The sequence below is a fragment of the Debaryomyces fabryi genome (genome assembly GCF_001447935.2).
Source record: "Debaryomyces fabryi strain CBS 789 chromosome Unknown contig00122, whole genome shotgun sequence".
Classification (NCBI taxonomy): Eukaryota; Fungi; Ascomycota; class Pichiomycetes; order Serinales; family Debaryomycetaceae; genus Debaryomyces; species Debaryomyces fabryi.
The window spans coordinates 14,973-33,261 of NW_015385548.1; the positions used below are offsets into that span (position 1 = coordinate 14,973).

The 18,289-nt window shown below is 34.1% G+C and overlaps 12 protein-coding genes across 12 annotated transcripts; 7 read left to right on the forward strand and 5 right to left on the reverse strand.

Moving 5' to 3' along the window:
- PRC3 (carboxypeptidase C) lies at positions 1 to 1,674 on the reverse strand (the record flags this gene model as incomplete). The annotated part of the gene is made up of 1 exon (XM_015613311.1): positions 1 to 1,674. The coding sequence occupies one exon, from the start codon at positions 1,672 to 1,674 to the stop codon at positions 1 to 3; it is 1,674 nt and encodes a 557-aa protein (XP_015465855.1).
- Positions 1,675 to 2,355: 681 nt separating this feature from the next.
- On the forward strand, positions 2,356 to 4,269 carry AC631_04483 (uncharacterized protein; the record flags this gene model as incomplete). Its single annotated transcript, XM_015613312.1, has 1 exon — positions 2,356 to 4,269. One exon carries the CDS (start codon positions 2,356 to 2,358, stop codon positions 4,267 to 4,269), a length of 1,914 nt encoding a protein of 637 aa, XP_015465856.1.
- Positions 4,270 to 4,387: 118 nt separating this feature from the next.
- On the forward strand, positions 4,388 to 4,609 carry AC631_04484 (uncharacterized protein; the record flags this gene model as incomplete). The annotated part of the gene is made up of 1 exon (XM_015613313.1): positions 4,388 to 4,609. The coding sequence occupies one exon, from the start codon at positions 4,388 to 4,390 to the stop codon at positions 4,607 to 4,609; it is 222 nt and encodes a 73-aa protein (XP_015465857.1).
- Positions 4,610 to 4,792: 183 nt separating this feature from the next.
- On the reverse strand, positions 4,793 to 5,587 carry AC631_04485 (uncharacterized protein; the record flags this gene model as incomplete). Its single annotated transcript, XM_015613314.1, has 1 exon — positions 4,793 to 5,587. The coding sequence occupies one exon, from the start codon at positions 5,585 to 5,587 to the stop codon at positions 4,793 to 4,795; it is 795 nt and encodes a 264-aa protein (XP_015465858.1).
- Positions 5,588 to 5,743: 156 nt separating this feature from the next.
- GIM5 (Gim5p) lies at positions 5,744 to 6,205 on the forward strand (the record flags this gene model as incomplete). The annotated part of the gene is made up of 1 exon (XM_015613315.1): positions 5,744 to 6,205. The coding sequence occupies one exon, from the start codon at positions 5,744 to 5,746 to the stop codon at positions 6,203 to 6,205; it is 462 nt and encodes a 153-aa protein (XP_015465859.1).
- Positions 6,206 to 6,400: 195 nt separating this feature from the next.
- On the reverse strand, positions 6,401 to 7,429 carry RAD10 (Rad10p; the record flags this gene model as incomplete). Its single annotated transcript, XM_015613316.1, has 1 exon — positions 6,401 to 7,429. The coding sequence occupies one exon, from the start codon at positions 7,427 to 7,429 to the stop codon at positions 6,401 to 6,403; it is 1,029 nt and encodes a 342-aa protein (XP_015465860.1).
- Positions 7,430 to 8,375: 946 nt separating this feature from the next.
- On the forward strand, positions 8,376 to 9,695 carry AC631_04488 (Enolase 1; the record flags this gene model as incomplete). Its single annotated transcript, XM_015613317.1, has 1 exon — positions 8,376 to 9,695. The coding sequence occupies one exon, from the start codon at positions 8,376 to 8,378 to the stop codon at positions 9,693 to 9,695; it is 1,320 nt and encodes a 439-aa protein (XP_015465861.1).
- A 509-nt stretch (positions 9,696 to 10,204) lies between these two features.
- Positions 10,205 to 10,717, forward strand: AC631_04489 (GNAT family N-acetyltransferase; the record flags this gene model as incomplete). Its single annotated transcript, XM_015613318.1, has 1 exon — positions 10,205 to 10,717. One exon carries the CDS (start codon positions 10,205 to 10,207, stop codon positions 10,715 to 10,717), a length of 513 nt encoding a protein of 170 aa, XP_015465862.1.
- Positions 10,718 to 10,943: 226 nt separating this feature from the next.
- FAV3 (Fav3p) lies at positions 10,944 to 12,350 on the reverse strand (the record flags this gene model as incomplete). Its single annotated transcript, XM_015613319.1, has 1 exon — positions 10,944 to 12,350. One exon carries the CDS (start codon positions 12,348 to 12,350, stop codon positions 10,944 to 10,946), a length of 1,407 nt encoding a protein of 468 aa, XP_015465863.1.
- Positions 12,351 to 12,757: 407 nt separating this feature from the next.
- AC631_04491 (uncharacterized protein) lies at positions 12,758 to 13,507 on the forward strand (the record flags this gene model as incomplete). The annotated part of the gene is made up of 1 exon (XM_015613320.1): positions 12,758 to 13,507. One exon carries the CDS (start codon positions 12,758 to 12,760, stop codon positions 13,505 to 13,507), a length of 750 nt encoding a protein of 249 aa, XP_015465864.1.
- A 1,147-nt stretch (positions 13,508 to 14,654) lies between these two features.
- On the forward strand, positions 14,655 to 17,408 carry EMC9 (Emc9p; the record flags this gene model as incomplete). The annotated part of the gene is made up of 1 exon (XM_015613321.1): positions 14,655 to 17,408. One exon carries the CDS (start codon positions 14,655 to 14,657, stop codon positions 17,406 to 17,408), a length of 2,754 nt encoding a protein of 917 aa, XP_015465865.1.
- Positions 17,409 to 17,473: 65 nt separating this feature from the next.
- Positions 17,474 to 18,097, reverse strand: AC631_04493 (uncharacterized protein; the record flags this gene model as incomplete). The annotated part of the gene is made up of 1 exon (XM_015613322.1): positions 17,474 to 18,097. One exon carries the CDS (start codon positions 18,095 to 18,097, stop codon positions 17,474 to 17,476), a length of 624 nt encoding a protein of 207 aa, XP_015465866.1.
- Positions 18,098 to 18,289: the final 192 nt, after the last annotated feature.

The window sequence follows — 18,289 nt, forward strand, 5'->3', positions numbered from 1 at the left end:
TCAATAACCGTAGGTATAGTCACCTTGAATCCATCTGTTGACCATGTCTAGGGCACTTGCAGGCTGGTCATATGGAACCATATGGCCTGCGTCGTAGATTCTTAAGAAAGTAAAAATACCGTGGTTCTTAACTTCCCCGGCCAATTTCTTGTCTGAAGTATACCATGGCTGTAACGGCTTCAGTTCAAATTCTTCGTGGCCATTATATTCTAGAGCATCAGACCAGCCATGGTTGCCTAGCCAGTTGCAAATGAAGTCCTTGTCACCAGCATAAATTAAGACGGGAATGTTCTTATCGAGTAATTCAGCTACATATTGCTGGAATGGTTTAGCACCATCCCCGTTGAACAAGAAGTTCCTAAATACGGTGTCATCGCAACTGCTGAACATTTCGATGTTCGAGGCACCAACTGCATTCTTCACGAAATCGAGGTTCAAGTATTCGTCCACATACGCCAAATCTTCATAACACAAATCACCCTTGCATGTAGTTCTAATATCGTAAGGGTTTAAGCCGGTCTTTTGGTATGGTCCAAATAATCTTTCTTCACAATAGAAATTTGCGGGAACACATGTTAATGCGCTAGGGGTATCATAACAGATCTTTGTCAAGGCAGCACATCGTGGGTAGTCCTTTTCCATTCTCTCACATTCTTTATCAGTAACGACTTGTTTGTAGCCACCTTCACCACATGCCATTGGCTTGTAATACGCCGATTGAATGAGAGAATCAGTAATACCATTTCCGATCAATACAGAACTTAATTCAAACGACCTGTCTGCGTGATTAATAATTTCACTGGCGAAACTTGGGATATAATGGCCAGCATACGATTCACCAGCGATATGGAATGGATTCTTTACAAACTGTGGAAACTTCTGAAAGAATAATTCCAAGAATACGAATACATCTTTAGCGGCAGATGCAGTGCTCTTGATTTCCTCGCCGTTGGTATATGAGTAACCTACCCCCACTGGTTGATCCAAAAAGATAACAGACGCATTTGAGTTCCAAGAGTATGGATTATACTCTGGTTGTAATGTAGCATTGATCAGAGATGGTCCCAACTCAAAAAATAACCCGGTGGCTGACGAACACCCCGGGCCTCCGTTCAACCATAAGATAACTGGATCATTTTCCGGATCGTTTCTCGACTCAAAAAACCAGTAGAAAAAATGCTTATCCAAATCATTGACATCCAAATACCCGGTATATTGTTTAACAGTATCTAAACCAAGAACCTCGGGATTCGTTTCCTTGATTCTTAAAGTATGCTCCGCAAACCTCTCGGTTGACAAAACCTCAAAATCGTCACCAGAAGAGTATGACTTGAACGTTTCTTTAACCCTATTGTTCATATTTTTAGATGAAACCTTAAATTGGGAATTATACTCATCAATCTTTTTCTGTAACCTTTGAGGGGATAACTTCTTCTGCATCTCTTTCCAAGCATAGACCACATCTTCATCGAAGCTCTCCTTAATATTACCCAATTTTTTTCTCTGATCAGCCAAAAAATCGAATTCTTTAGGAATATCATGCTCAATTGCTTCCATTTCCGCATCCACCTTGAAAACCGACTGCTTAATCTCTTTCATGAACGGCATTCCGAAAGATAAGGCTTCAGATGTCGATACAACCCCCCAAACCCCTATTAACGTACTCAATTTCATTATTATTCTTATTAGCAACTATATTATAGAATAATTAGCAATTATTATCTAATTTGTACCTATTTGGGGTAATTTACAGAAAGAAAAGGTTTATCTATTATACAGTAACCATTAGGGATCTTTTGTGGTTAAGCCTATCTCGGCCTTCTTGCGACATCTACGACATATTTGCAGTTACCATCAAGTGAATCTTTTAACCACCCAGAAGAGGTATGTGGTTACCCATATATTGAGAATGCTTCTCTGAGGTGTTTTCTATTTGTCTGGATTCCCGGAAGACCTTTTTGATACCAATTTCGGAACATAAGAAGCGAATATTCAACATCTGGCAATTTCAAATATCATATAACACATTGCATAGGCCATCCAAAAATTGAATTATGATTGACAAGATAAATGTAACTGATTCCCTTCTTGTTTCTTATTATATATATATATATATATATATATATATAGTGTAGATCAACGAGTAAGGCTTCGAATTACATTCTTGCTATCGTAGCCTTCTATAGGTGTTGTTCAAGTAGTGGAAATTGCGACAATGTCGCAAAAGGTATATTTGCAGTTTCTGTCGAGATTCAAGTTTGCAGGTTACATTTACGTGTATGAATTTTTGATCAAGAGTTGTTTACTAGAGATTGGAGGTAACTAAGATCAACTAGCTATTATCAGAAAATAAAGATGGATCCTACTCCAGTCCCAGTCAGTGTAGTTTCTACGAGGAAGACATTAGCCATTCTGGCTAATGGAAACGTAGGTGGATATTTACAACATAATTTAATCGGAAGTGGGCATCAAGGACCAGAGATGATGACTCGCATAATCATGTCGTTAAAGTCGGGAATCCAAGAAGAGATAGAATGGGCTTTAACTTCGTTGTCTCAGATTTCATGCACATCACCGAACTTGGTGAATTTTGAAAAGACTCCATATTTGGCCCATGAGTTGATAAGTTATTTCATCAAGCCCTTCCAGATGATACTCGAGAAAAAGGACCAGTTGATAACCCAGGAAGAAATGCTGTTGAGTCTTGATTCCTTGCTTTCCTTAAGAAATTTGGCACAGGATTTGGTAAATCAGCAGTATTTGTCTCAATTGAAGACATTGAAAAAGCATCTCATTGAGGTGTTGAAGATATTTGTTCATTGGTTCTACGTGGGCGATGTCAGATCCCATTATTTAACTCGTTTCCACAACCAGTTCAGAGAAGGACTCAATTACTTGATAGATTTGTTAGAGCCGTTGAGTTGCTACTACATTGACAATACTAAAAACGACCCATTATTCAACCAATTATTATTTGCTTCTCTCCACACAAAAGACAAATACCTTTTAATTAATATCATGAGAATTATATCCCACTTATTATTTATTAAAGAGACAGCGGCCATAGCCAAGACTAGTGAAGGTGAAAATAACAATGAAAAGCAAGAAGAAGAATTAGAAGAGGAATTAAGTAAAACACCTAATAATTGTATTGACGCTATTGAAGAAGTCCATCTTGAGAATTTCGTATTCTTCTTATTAATAGCTGATAACGATCTTTCAATTGCCACATTAGAGTTTCTTAAGCAATACTTGTCTTCGGAGGCATTTCATCCATTATATCCAACATCAATCAAGGATTCTCAGACCTATAGATTGAAAAAACTCTTACAAATCAAATCTTCAAAAGCGATATATCAAACTTTGATTAAGGAATTACCTATTTTAATCATTTCCAATTTATCGTTAAACGACCCTTCGAAAATTCCAGATATGCCTCCATTGACTTTAACTAAAAGATCACAATACATAAACGTACCAACCGTGTTACCTCTGTTATCTAAACAATTGTATGATATAATTGTTAAATTCCCAGAGCCTTTGAGAGCAACTACGTGGTTACGTTGTTGCTACGAGCCATTTTCAAAAGCCAATGAAGCAAATGTTATATCAGATTCTAGTGATGTAATTCCAGGGGAGGTAACCCAAATTTCATTATGGAAAGCATATGAAAAGCAATTCGAAGAAGTGTGGCAAACATCTAAGACTCAACCAAACCCTGAATGGCCGCCATTATTACCGGCAGTTGATTTCATAAAGAATGTGAATTCAGCGTTCCCAAATTCCGAAGCTATGGTGGTCAATTTGAACCCTGAGTCTTTGGAACAGACACCAAAGAAAAAGTTTATCATCAAGGGAATTCAACCAAGACAATTTGTCGTTAATATCGACATTGGTAACTACGAAGCATTGAGACAAAAGCCAACTCCAAACTCAGACTCGGCTTTGAATGCCGATTCAAAAATCTTACCAATTGGTCATATAGATTTCGACAAGTTCCAGCACAATTTAAACAACTTATCTGAGGCGTTGTTGTCCCATTCTTCGCTCCTCAAGAAGGACCTGAAAGAAATCACTCCAATTAATTTAATCAGTCACGATTTGTTAGATTATATTATAAGTGAGGTCCTTGACAACAATGAGTCTGATGAATTACAAGATTTATTTAGACTCTATAATAGCCACTGGTTGCCAGACTTGATCTATTCGAATCCTAGTCTTCTTGAAGCCGGTCTTGTTAACAGTAAGTGGTTAAAATACTTACTTTAAATATGTATTATATTGATTATGTAATCGCGTTATAAAGTCAACTCATTTTTTTAGAAAGGATTTATAAATGCAAACTTGTTTTTTCACCTACTTCGAAAGATTTACAAATATTATTGACATGGCATCTTCGAAAATCCCACTTTCTGTTCGTATCACTGATATGGTACATAGGGGTACCGTCCTCGGATTAGTTGGTATTTGTGTTGTTGGTATTGGAAGTATAACTTTCAATATATATGCAAACTCTGATTTTGCTAGAATGAATAAGAATAAATTAGCTTTCCTGAAAGAACAATATGACCAGGCACGTACTGCTAATGATGAAGAAGCAGATAAATAAATATAATAAAATATGAATGGTTCTATGAACAAAAGGAATGATTCTACTAGTAGAGTACGGCGTGGGTATTAACTTCAACATGATTAAATGTTTGTATATAGTTTGGTTTTATTAACCTATTATTAGTATTTCTGTCTATGTATATACTGACTAACTTTCAAATTTATATGTCAAATATCATATTCAAATCTTAGTCTTTTTCGTTAAGTTCGTAGTTTCGTCTGCATCTTCACGCCTTTTTCTTGAATCAGAAAGACCCTTAGGTTCTGACGTATCTTTTTTCTTCTTCTTGATCTTCATCGGCTTCTTGGAATGGGTTAGTTTCAAATCCTGTAAGAGATTGAAAGTTCTCTTATTGAATTCAGTACGCTCTTTGACATCTCTTGGATTTAAAATAACAACATCGTACTTGAAACAAAACATCTCACCACAGTTAGGGCAGTCGAAATCTTTCATTCCGTTATCCGATTTATTGCCCTTTTCAGAAAAGTATTTATCAAGTCCTTCTAAGATCTTGAAAGAAAGTACACATCCGCATGGACGTAAATATGCATAAACTGTATTACTATTCAGTTCCTTCGTTACAGGACATTCAATAGTTGGTCTTAGACCAGCAGAATTAAGCTTCCAATTGACATGTACGTCAATAATATCTCTCAAAGAACGAAGATGACTGAATGGAGACGAAATATTAGTTACTTCATTACCCTTTGTATCGATAAAATCATTATTGTTACTCTTTTGCTTAAGCATATACTTCAAAACTTCCAGTTTGTCATATAATTTCCCTTTATAATCACCTACGATCACCGGATCTTCTGGGCCATATAATAGTGATGAAGATAAGGCGCATTTAGTTAGGTCAGAGTTTTCATCATCATCAGCTATCTGAACTTTTTCATTTTCTCCATTCTTTCCGTATGAATGTAAGGATAGTATATCTTGTCTTTTGGCTATAGTTCCTCCATCATTACCCATATTAGTTAAAAATCAGGTCCAAAATCGGTGTAGATACTACGTCAATAGGTCGAAATTTTTTTAGTGAGATTACAAAATTATATAGATCGAAATTTTTCGAAGTGCTGATTAAATAGAATATACGGAATAGATTATTAACAATAGCTAACACTAATTATGGCAACAGGACATCAAAGGAAGATAGACTTGACTCAGCTTCAACCTCAGCAAATAATTGAATTTCGTAAATCTACTGAACAAGAGATAAACCATTTCACTCAATCATTACAAGCCTTACAAACAGCACAATCAAGATTGAAAGAATGTATTAATAGTGTTGATAGCATGGAAAAATCAGATGCTTCTGAGTTATTAGTTCCATTGACTAGTTCTTTATACTTGCCGGGTAAGATTGCTAAGAAAGATGAGTACTTAGTTGATATAGGTACTGGGTATTTTGTTAATAAACTGGCTAACGAAACTAAATCGGTTTATGAAAGTAAAATAGAAAAATTGAATGGCGACTCCAAGAAGCTTAAAGAAATCTTAGTGCAAAAGAACGAAATATTGAATAGCATCAATTTGGTTTTAAGAAATAAAATGATTGAATATGAAAAGCAACAGCAACAGCAACAATAGGTAAGTATATGAATACTTCTAATTTACTAGATGAAGAGATATATAATGTAAAATAAAATAATATTGACTCTAATTTATGAGCTTCAGATTCCTGGATATACTAAAAGATAGTTGCATGTCATGTAGAGTAAACTACTACTTATTTACGTTTCTATACGTTTCAAATAATCAATTGATAAATATTTCATAGTTTCATTAATCGTATTCTTTATTATAAATAAACGGTTCCAGGAAGACAGACCTCATGTTCAGTAATTTCCTAGCACCTAAACCTTGAATATTATTCAAACCACCGTCTTCGTTGCTTTTGCAACTTTGCAAAACAATATTCTTGACTGATCCACAGTTGGCTAATAATTTAACTGAATCGGTTTTGTTTACTGATCTTATTCCTGTAAGGGTGTCCACTACGCACGCCTGGTACTCTAAACTCTTAGTACCCTTAATTGCCGACTTTACTTTAGAAGATGACATTTCATACTGTTTGCAGAAAGCAATGTAGTTTCCAGCCTCTTCAAATGACCAAGCTAACACCAACGAGAGATCTTGCTTAATACAAAGATTCAGTAACTTTCGTAAAATTTCTTGATGAGCATCGATATCGACAACTACTAATAATAATCTTAATACTCTATCGTTTGAAGTCTCGACTATCGTAGACCCCTTATTCAACTTCTTCAACCTTTGCCAAATATATTCTGGATGCAACTTGTGATATTTTAATGAAAGAAATAGTATTTGTAAAGTTGGATTAATATAATAATCTGAAAGAATTGATCCATTATATGACCAAGGTATACTTTTCATCAAAGAATTTGTTAAAAGCGGGTTTCCCTTCTGCGACTGTGATACCTGAACTGATGAATAGGTTTGTACATTGCTTCCTCTTGTATTTATTCTATTATTGCTCCTGGCAGTATTAGAGGGATTATTAATGGAAGTGCTAGAATCCAATCTTTCATTATTTCGTTGAGCTTCATGGTTTGAACTTTGAACGTTGGCTTTCACAGGTTCATCTGCACTTGGAACTTTATTAGTTTTGTCCGTTACATCGTTGATTGTATTCGCTGGTTGCGTCTCTCGTTGAGGTTGTAGTTCTGTTCGTATTTCGGATACATCTTCATGGTCATCAACATTATACTGTTCTCTCATACGCTTCACTCCATTTAAAATACTCCGAAATGAAGTTGAGTCTACTGAATCATTTCCATTTGAATTTGGCATTTCAGTATTATTATCTAAATATATTAATTTATTTATCTCTTCATATATCCCAGTTCAAAATATATCGCACCAAATTTTAAGATGGTCTGAAGTATTAATGTTGGCCATTTTTGCATCACAATGTAACTGATATATGCTCTTCAAGTAATATATGTATTATCTATTATGAAATTGGATTTCTCTTTAGGCTTAAAATGATGAAAATATTCACATATTTCAACTTAAGCTAACTTATTTTACTTATACATTTAAGACTTAATTATTGAATATATATATATATACATATAAATCACATTAAGCATTAATGGTAATGTCTATGTTTTTATCTGACTTAGCAGTCCAAACAACAATTAACAAACTGTGGAAACCAGCCATTTAAATTTTTAAAGGACTAAACATCCAGCGAAGATGAGAGCATTATTCGAAATACTCTAATCGCTCTTTGGAATTTCTCAGTACTATTCTTTAGTATGTGATCATAAAATATTCCTCACTTCATAGAAACTAAATTGGCGAATACGAATTATATTTATTGATGTTGGATTTCTTACGTGCTTTTGATTTGATTGCTTAATCTGGAGTTTTGCGGCAATCCCGCTGAGAAAATGCTACTTCCCTCGACCCGATTCAAGAAAAGTACTTCAACCCCAATAAAAAGCTCCAACTATTGAACTCTAAGGACATCTATGGGAAATGAATATGTTCTAATACCTAGGGAGCAATAATTTGAATTTCTTGCTTATTACTGTTGAAATATTGTAAAGTATGAGTTGATTCAAAGTAATTTAGTCGTCCGCGGTACATGGAATTGCTGGAAAGCAATTATAATGTACTAGCCATATAGATATATAAATTGTTGTATTTCTCAGACTGTTCTTTTTTCTTATTCGCTAGATTTCAATATAATTCAATATAATTAAATATAATTGATAGTTTTTTGTGAAAAATGGCTATTTCCAAGGTTCATTCCCGTTATGTATACGATTCCCGTGGTAACCCAACTGTAGAAGTTGATGTTACTACTGAAAATGGTTTATTCAGAGCAATTGTACCTTCAGGTGCATCTACTGGTATCAACGAAGCCATGGAGTTGAGAGATGGTGATAAAACTAAATGGCAAGGTAAAGGTGTAACAAAGGCTGTTGATAATGTAAACAACACTATTGCTCCACAGTTGGTAAAGTCTGGTCTTGATGAAAAGAATCAACAAGAAATTGATTCTTTCTTGTTGAAGTTGGATGGCACTGCAAACAAGAAGAATTTAGGTGCAAATGCTATACTTGGGGTCTCATTGGCTGTTGCTAAAGCAGGTGCAGAAGCCAAAAAAGTGCCATTATATAAACATATCGCTGATCTAAGCAATTCTAAACAAGACAAGTACGTATTGCCAGTCCCATTTCAGAATGTTTTAAATGGTGGTTCTCATGCTGGTGGTTCATTGGCATTCCAAGAATTTATGATAGCTCCAACTAATGCGCCAAGTTTTTCCGATGCATTAAGAATTGGTTCCGAAGTTTACCACCATTTGAAATCCTTAACAAAGAGTAAGTATGGCCAATCTGCTGGTAACGTTGGAGATGAAGGTGGTGTAGCACCAGATATTGAAACTCCTGAAGAAGCGCTTGATTTGATCGTTGCTTCCATTGAAAAGGCAGGTTACAAGGGCAAGGTTGGAATTGCCTTAGATGTGGCATCATCTGAATTCTATAAAGATGGTAAATATGACTTAGATTTTAAAAATCCAAACTCAGATAAGACAAAATGGTTGTCTGGTAACCAATTAGCTGATTTATATGAAAGGTTAATTGAAAATTACCCAATCATATCAATTGAAGACCCATTTGCAGAAGAAGATTGGGATGCATGGTCCAATTTTTATCCTAAAGTAGCCTCTAAGTTGCAAATTGTTGGCGATGACTTAACTGTTACTAATCCTATTTTTATCAAAAAGGCTATAGAGAAGAAGGCTGCAAATGCTTTGTTGTTGAAGGTAAATCAAATCGGTACACTTACTGAATCAATTAACGCAGCCCAACTTGCTTTCAGTGATAACTGGGGAGTTATGGTTTCTCATAGATCTGGTGAAACGGAAGACCATACCATTGCTGATATTGTAGTTGGTTTGAGAACTGGCCAAATTAAAACTGGTGCTCCTGCCAGATCTGAAAGATTGGCCAAATTAAACCAAATCTTAAGAATTGAACAGGAATTGGGAAGTAATGCTTTATATTCTGGTAAAGATTTCCATACTGCTCAAAATTTGTAAGTTTTATCTCCTATGCTAGATTAAAATATATAAATTATTACATTATGATTCGTAGGATATCAATCATTATTAATTTACTGATCTCGGCTTAATCAGAAATTTTGCAACAATTCTTTTAAAACATATTGCTCTCGATAAAGAAGTGACCAGATCTAAAAATTAATTCATGCAATATAGTAGTTGCAATTGTCTCCTAACCAAGACGAAAAGATAACTACTAAAATGGGATTATTGAGATACCTTAAGGAGCAATCACGGATATACACTACAGATAATGTGATAATGTGATAATGAAATTATTTTATGTACCCCCAATTTTCTATAAGAAATAGTTACTTTCAATTACTAGGTTAGGATATTGATATCTTTATCCCATTGGTTTGCTCTATTTTTGGCTACTTTGTAGGTGGTGAGTCAACTAATTGTGCTTATTCGCGTGTCTTGAAGAAATCAAATTTATCAAATTTATAGAAGATTCTATCAATTCGTCAACCAATTTCAACAATATTATGGAATTTTCTTTTAGACAAGCTACTTTAGACGATTTAGATTCAAGTTGGAAAATACTAGAAGATGCTATACGTCGTAGGAAAGATGATGGAAGTGATCAATGGCAAGATGGTTATCCAAATCCATCTGTTATAAAAGAAGACATAGAGAAGAAAGTTGCATATGTGCTAACTTGCAGCAATAATGTTGTGGGATATTGTACTATATTAATCAATGATGAACCTGCTTATAACAACATAGAAGGTAAATGGCTATCTGAAGGTGATTATGTTGTGTGCCATCGCGTTGCTGTCTCTCAGGGATATTTGGGAAAGGGTTTAGCTCAGAAAATTTTAAAGTCTGTCGAGGAATATGCTCTTTCGAGTCAGATTTATAGCATTAAAGCGGACACAAATTTTGATAACATTGGTATGCTCAAGACTTTTGAAAAATTAGACTATCAATACTGTGGTGAAGTTTTTCTTAGAGGAGCACCAAGAAAGGCTTTTGAAAAATTGTTGACTAAAAGCTAGTCTCTTTCATGAGTCGGAAGTTTAGATCTAATTAACTACTTAAGAAGATTAATTAATTCTATGATAAAAGTATAGATTCATATTGTGTTAAAACTAACTTCGAACTAAATTTGAACGCTTCTCTAGATTGGAAAATATGTTAAATTTATCCAGACTTTTAAAAGCTGAGCGGAAATGACAAAAATCCTTCTTTTTCTGATACCAATGTTAACCATTAGCGCTTGTATCAAAGTATACGACTCACTTCATATAAGATTTGTGCAACAGATCCATTATTCATCAACGACTTTTTCGTATGCTTATTTACATCTCCATCGCAGTATATGTCTTTGTTCTGTTTAAAAGTATTGTCCTCCTTAAATGCCACTTCATATTTCTGAAACATTTTTTCTGTAGCTTCAGTTGACAGACCAAAATATAATGATTTATCGTCAGGATCTTGCAAAAACTCAATCATGAGCGAACATTGTCTTACTAATTCTTGCTTGAATTTAGAAAACTCAAGGTCCCAATCAGTTAATGTTAACAAATCCACATATCCGGCGTAGAGTAAGTGAATATACTTTAATTGATTATTCCAAATTGAATTTCCATTATACAATGCACCTTTTTGATTCATTGCCGCCTTACCTATAGCAATTGCTTTGGATTTCCAATCCCTTTTAGAACTATACTTACTTAAATATGCCAATGAGCTTAACGCACAGCCGGCTGTATATGATAATTTTCCTTTATTGACATCATTATAGTTATTCTTATTTAAGCCATCGAAAAATAGCTTATCAGTATCCTGAAAGTATTCAAACATAAAGTCCATACAATCTTCAGCGAACGTTAACAAAGCACCATCTGATGTTACGCTATACAATCGTAATGCAGCCAATGCGGCTTCCACCGTAGATATAGAAGCAATATAATCTGCATTGTATTTCCATATGACACCTCCTTTTCCTTGACTATTCCACTGAGTCATTAAGAACAGCATTACCTCTTTTGCTGCGTCTAAATGCTTTTCGTTTCCAGTAGCTTTGAATCCATCAACAAATACCCAGACTAATTGTGCATTGTCGTCATTATAAATATCATCGTCTCCCGCAGTTGTAGCAGAATAAACACCTAGAGCCGTGTTCTTATATCTGTAGATTGCCTCAGTTACTTTTTCAATCTTTTCTGTATTCTTTGAATCAGTTATGGCCCTTCCTATGACGGCTTGATCCCAAACAACTGGCTCAGAAAATTGGCTAGTGCCACAAATTGAGTCATCATCGTTCCATTGACTTTTTTCGAACAGCCAAAACCTATCCCACACTTCATTTAGAGTATTTTCAAAAGAATCTTTTGGAATATTATTTGTGTATGTACTTGTAGTTATACTTGATACTGATGAAGATTTGCTGCGAGAGCTCTGGGACGGACTTTTGGTTGAGTGATGCGAAATATCGCTCGCAGTCAAAGAAGTTGCAATTGTTGAACTTGAGCTGGAACTTGTTAAAGCACTTATTTTTTGGGAATTTTTGGTAATCTCGGATACAGCGTTCTTTACGTTGGTACCCAGAGGTATGTATGTAGTAGAAGTTTCCGAAGTTGCATCTATCGTAACCGTTTCAACGAAAGTCTTGTAAATTGTTACCATTTCTCTTTTGGCACCTATTGGAATTCCATCTACAATAGTCAAAAGAATTATTAAAGGAAAGAAATACTTAAATTTATTGCAAAACATATTCAAAGGTGGTTAATGTAGTCAACCATTTGGTATATGAATATGAAGTTTCCAACAAGTGGATCTGTAATCTGCTTTTATACACCGTTGGGCATTAATCATGTTTCAAACACTCTATACTTGGCATACTACGCAATGGTCACTAGAAAAATAATGTCACCCAATTATTTGGGGTTATTACAAGATACGAAGTATAAATTAAGCCCTTAACATGTATGAAACAATCTGGAACATCTTAAACTTGAATTTTGTTTGGAATATTTGCGACAAGAAAAAAAAATCCTACTGGATTCAAACAGATCTACAATTTGATCCATACAATGCCAAAAGTATGCACAAAGCATCCACTTCTTAGTAATCCAATAAAATGGTTAAAAAATAACAAATATCACTCAGCTGAGTTTTATTCGACATCATATTATGATACAGATTCAATTAACTCAAATCCCTTTGCACAAGCACTCACAGATACTAAAATGGATGGATCAAGAATCCGATACCCTAAAGGTCAAATGGTACAGTTGGTGGTAGATGAGTACTCAGAGGTAACATCTATAGATGCTGCACGATTATCCGAAAGTAAGAAGTATTTCCTTGTGCCTTTGATTAATAAACCAGAACAAAACTCGGTACTTTATCCATCGCATTACATATTGAAAAATCAGCATTATATTGATTACATAGTGAAAACAAATCAATGGAGGAAATACGTGCCACAGAAATTCAGATTCAAAAACGATAAAGCCTTAGGAGCAAAAGTTAATATCTTACCAGATATTGCTAAGATAATTCCCCACGTTTATGAACAAAATATAATCAGGTTGATGTCAGAAACAAGAAACTTAGAACCTTACAAAGGCCTGTCCAAAGAAAGTGGTCTTGTTTTAAGTTTTTCCAAAACCTCAAATGAACCTGCAATTTCCTTCCACAATTCGCTTCCTATTGTTAATATGAAGAGGATTATATCAAAAAACGAAATTAACTTACAAAATGAAGAGTCATTTATTCCCTTCGATGGAAATAGTGATTTGTGCTTTAACATTTTTTCATTAGCAAGTTATTATAGTTAATAATATTTATTATGGAATATCCTTAGCTTTTCGGTGTAAATGGCCATCAAACTTAAAGTTCTAAGGTCATATTTACAGTTATTTAATACGATTGAGAATTTTAACTTCTTTTAGTGAGAGATTAAATCTCTGTATGAAGAAGGATAGAGCCATAGATGATAGAGATTATCGATTTACCCAAATGATTCAATCCTATCAGGAAAATCCATAGACCTCTTAGATTGATGACTAAATTCTTCATTACTAGGCTTATTGAAAAGAATAAGGCTGATATAACTATGCTTTATTCACCCTTTACGAATTCTAAGTCTAATTTAATTGTCATAAAGCATCTCCGAAGCAAGAAAATGGATCGGCCTGGATTCCGAAATGTACCGACCGGCTTCAGCTAAATGTTTTCAAATCATAAATTTCCCCTGGATATATTACAAGCTATACCTTAAGTTTCTCTTGAGTTTCTCTTGATTCTGTATATATGTATATAGGCAATATGTATTTGGCATGTAATATTGGCCGGGCATAAACCTTGGTTGTATGACAGATTTAGGCTGCATCTTTGACAGGCAAGGAACAAGCAAACTTAAGAATATAGCAAAATCAGAAAAGGGTTCAAATATGCAATACTCTCATCAGCATATTAGCTAAATACGTCTTTATAGAATCTAAGCAACTTGTTTAAGCCATTATCATTAATGTCTCTATTGTACCTGCATTTCCTCGGATTTGCAGCTATGAAAAATTCCTATTATCCATTTAGTCAACTATAAATCACGATATATATGTTAAAATTAATTATCGATTATTCTTAGCTACTCTCTTGCATTAGATGTAAGTATATAGTATTTTTCACCAAGAACTGACGTATGTATATTGTTGCAAATGGCAATATAGAAAACAATGGTCGTGTGCTCCGGGTCAAATCAACTTCTGAAAAAATACTTCGAATCCAAAGCTTTTGGTATACTTTATATTCAAACTTGTCAACTTTTATTATTTAGCTGCATTTCCACTCATATTATTCAACAGAACATTTATATATCGAAATATTTAAATATTTCCTTGTTTTCCTGAACTATATTTTTTTTTTCGTTTTGTTGTACTTAAAATTTAATAGTTGCCTTTAACTTGAGTGCAAAAATTTCATAATATGGATGCTGTTAGCCATCATAATAAAGCGCATTCCATGACTCCAGGCGTGCTTTCTGAAACCATTTCATCAACGACAGTATTGCCTCCTACTTCAATAAGAGATATCACGGCATTAATATTTATTTTACTAGCATTACCCCAATCAGTTTCTTGTATAATATTAACAACATATATTTTATCGGGGAGTACCAAATTCCTTGGCGGGAGGCTAATTGTTAAACATTTATTACGAAGGAATCGATATCATGACGATTTCTATAATGAGAGATCTGACAATTATGAATTTTCCCGAAAGAACTTGAACTACAAGTCAAAGTTGATTGGTTCGGCATTACAGGCATTCTCTATAAATGCAATCATCTTATTAACTATTCATTATTTTTTCCCTAAAAGATGGCTTCAATACTTATCTATATTTGCAAAATCCATCATAGCTTCCGAGTTGATAGGATCCTCCACAACTAACTCAACAACCATTACATCAATCACATCAACAACTACAACAAATACGACTACTACAACTACCATAAATAATAAAAAGATAAATCCAAATAATAGAATTACATCCGAAAGCAAGTATTTCAACAATCATATCTGGAATGCAGTTGTTTGCTTCATTACAGTCCTATATATTAGTTATATAATGCAGAACTGGTTATTGCTTATAGATATGAATCAAGTTCAGTACTTGTTTTCGAATCTTGCCTACGATATGAGACTGTTTATCAAGCATCCAATATTGATATTCAATCCTAATACCCATACAAACTTATTATCCCAGCTTTTCCATGCTGTTTCGCCATTTTTATTGACTTCACGAATATTTAGTGGTTCAAAACATACATCCAAGAATAATATCAACGTACAGTACTTTTTAAATGGTGGGCATTACATAGATCCATCACTCAGTCATAATTGGTCATATAACATTATAATGCGTATCTTGAAGTCCAATTTTAAGTTGAATGATACTTCGCTTATTATTGTATCGAAAAGCTTGACAACTTTTTCGATGATAATAAATTACGTTAATTTAGTCTTATGCATTCATGTCATTATTTTAACTATTTCCCCTATTTTGAAGAAAACGTTTTTATTAAAACGTTATTCCAAGACATTAGATCATTTATCAAATTTAACTCCTAACGTTCCAATTGATTTTAAGAGAAATTATTTGTCTAAAAATATGCTCTCATCAAACCCTGCAGCAAATTTGTCTGTTGTATCATTAAATGAGGCTTCATCCACTTCAGATACTCTACCAATAGTTGTAAATGTTGAAGAACCAAAAAATGATATGCTTGAGGTAGAAATATCTCATTCTATATCGAACTCGTCGCCTTGTGCTAAAGACGAAAGCTTATCTAAATCAAATTTTTCATCAGCTGCAGCAGAGAATTTTCAAACATTTTGTATCACTCCTTTTACGAATAAATTACCAAACTCCAACTACACTCTCAAGTCACATAAATTGGTAAATTTAACTGATCATTCTACATCGAAACCCAATAAGCAGATCCAGGCTCATGCTTTATCCCAAAACCAAACACAACACCCGACACCAAATTCCACCACTATAATCGATAAAAACCTCATCAATGTTACATCGACCCAACCTTTTTGGGCTGTTCTTGCTGCATGCAAAGCAATGTTTAAAAAGCCTAGTTTGTTTGCAGGAGATACTACCAGATGTAAAAATAACGGAGGCAAGTTTATCACATCAACAAATCGTTCCTTCGAAACTATGTTGTCTACTATTTTTATAGACGACACCAGAGTAGTTTTTAAAGTTCTAGAGGTTGAAATTTTTGAACTGATCGTGCCTGATTTGACACGTCTCAGTGTGAAGGTTAATGGTATTAGATGGGCACATATGGATATTTATGAGGGATTGATTGAAAATGAAAAGGCCCTTTTTATTTGCGTGTATGGCTTAAACCCATTATTCCAATATGAAATTGATCTTTATGAACAGAATAAGGAAGGGAACTTATTGGCTCATTTCATTATCAATACTGTTTCCTCAAGTACCAAAGCTATTTTGAACAAGTCTCCGGAAATCACGTCTTTGATGACTTTGCAGTCTAGTTTGATGTCTACTATTGAAAATTTGAATCAATTCAAAACCAGATTCAAGAGACTAAAAAAGGAGGAAAATAAAAAAATATCTGATGCGAAGAAAGATATAGATAATTTAAAGAGTAAGATATCGAAATACAGCCACAAGCAATCTAATGATGGCAGAATTTCTGGTAAATTGAAAGGGTTGCAGCATTCTGTTATTCAATTAGAAAATGAAATTAAGGATTTAAAGAACGAATTGCAGAGATCTGACTCATTGCGGCAAGAAAGCGAATCAAATTTCAAAGTTGAAGAAACCAAATTGCTAGATGAGATTGACCAACTAAATCAATTTATAAATGAATACGAATCTTCCATGAATGAATACAGATCAAAATTGAAAAGCATTGGGTATGAAAAGCAGCAATTCTTAACGAAGAAAAATAAGTTAGTTAGTAAAAAGGAGGCAAGAAATGAAGAATTACAGAAGATTTCGAACGATATTAAGTATTTAAAAAAGAGTGGCATTATTGGGAAACTCCATAGAAGAAACAAAAAGGTTCAAGAAAAATACGACTTTATTTTACCAAAAGTAATAAATGCAACTGCAGATTTACAAAAGGAATTTGAAGAATTCTTATTAAGCGGTAATAATGTCAGTGGGGATGAAATGATTTCAAATTGTGAATAGATTATTGATAGTAAATAAATAATGTATATTATGATTCGTTCCTAGTGTAGCCGATTTTAATGTATTTAGTATTCACGCAATGCATCACCAATTTTATGAAAGCTTCTATCGTAGTAGAGCAATCCTCCTGTCTTATCCTCATTATGTGCAATATTATAGTTATTATTAGGGCTGGTAATCTCCAATACTTCCACTGCCCAAATTTCATGGGAATCGACTTCAAAAACTTGTCTTTTTTTACATATAAATACTCTTTCTGCTTCTTTGATTATTGGTATACTCAATTTGTCTGTAAACTTATATTCTTTCCAGTCATCATTTGAAATATTGTTAAACGGTGTAGTCATTTCATGAAAAACGTCTCCATCCTCTAATTCCTGCTCAGAAGTGTCTAAATATGTATAATTCAACTTTTTCGTTTCTCTTTTCACTCCACTGGCAAAGATTCTTCCTAGTCTTACCGCTTTAGGTGTCGGTGGTAATAAATGAATCGCCAATATACCATTGTTCTCATGTAATGATTGTGAAGTATAAGAAGGTAAATGAAGATTAAATTGTAATAAAGGTATAGGACTCGTTGATAAAGAACAGACTGAAGACAATGTCATTCCATGCAATGAAGTTTTATTTCTTGTCGTAGCATCAAATCCAGCTGTCAAGATCATCGCCTGTGAGCTTATCCGAGACATTGATGACTTGAATAGTTCCCTAAACTGGGATCCTGAAGAATACAGACGAATACTTCGTATCATGTGTCACTTATTCAAAATATTACACTGCGTATCCTGGAAAGACGGAATCAATAGTAAAAAGAGAGCTTCTATAAGAACTAAAGCTCTATGTCTTGCGAATATACGCCATGCAGTGGAAAAAAAAAAGAA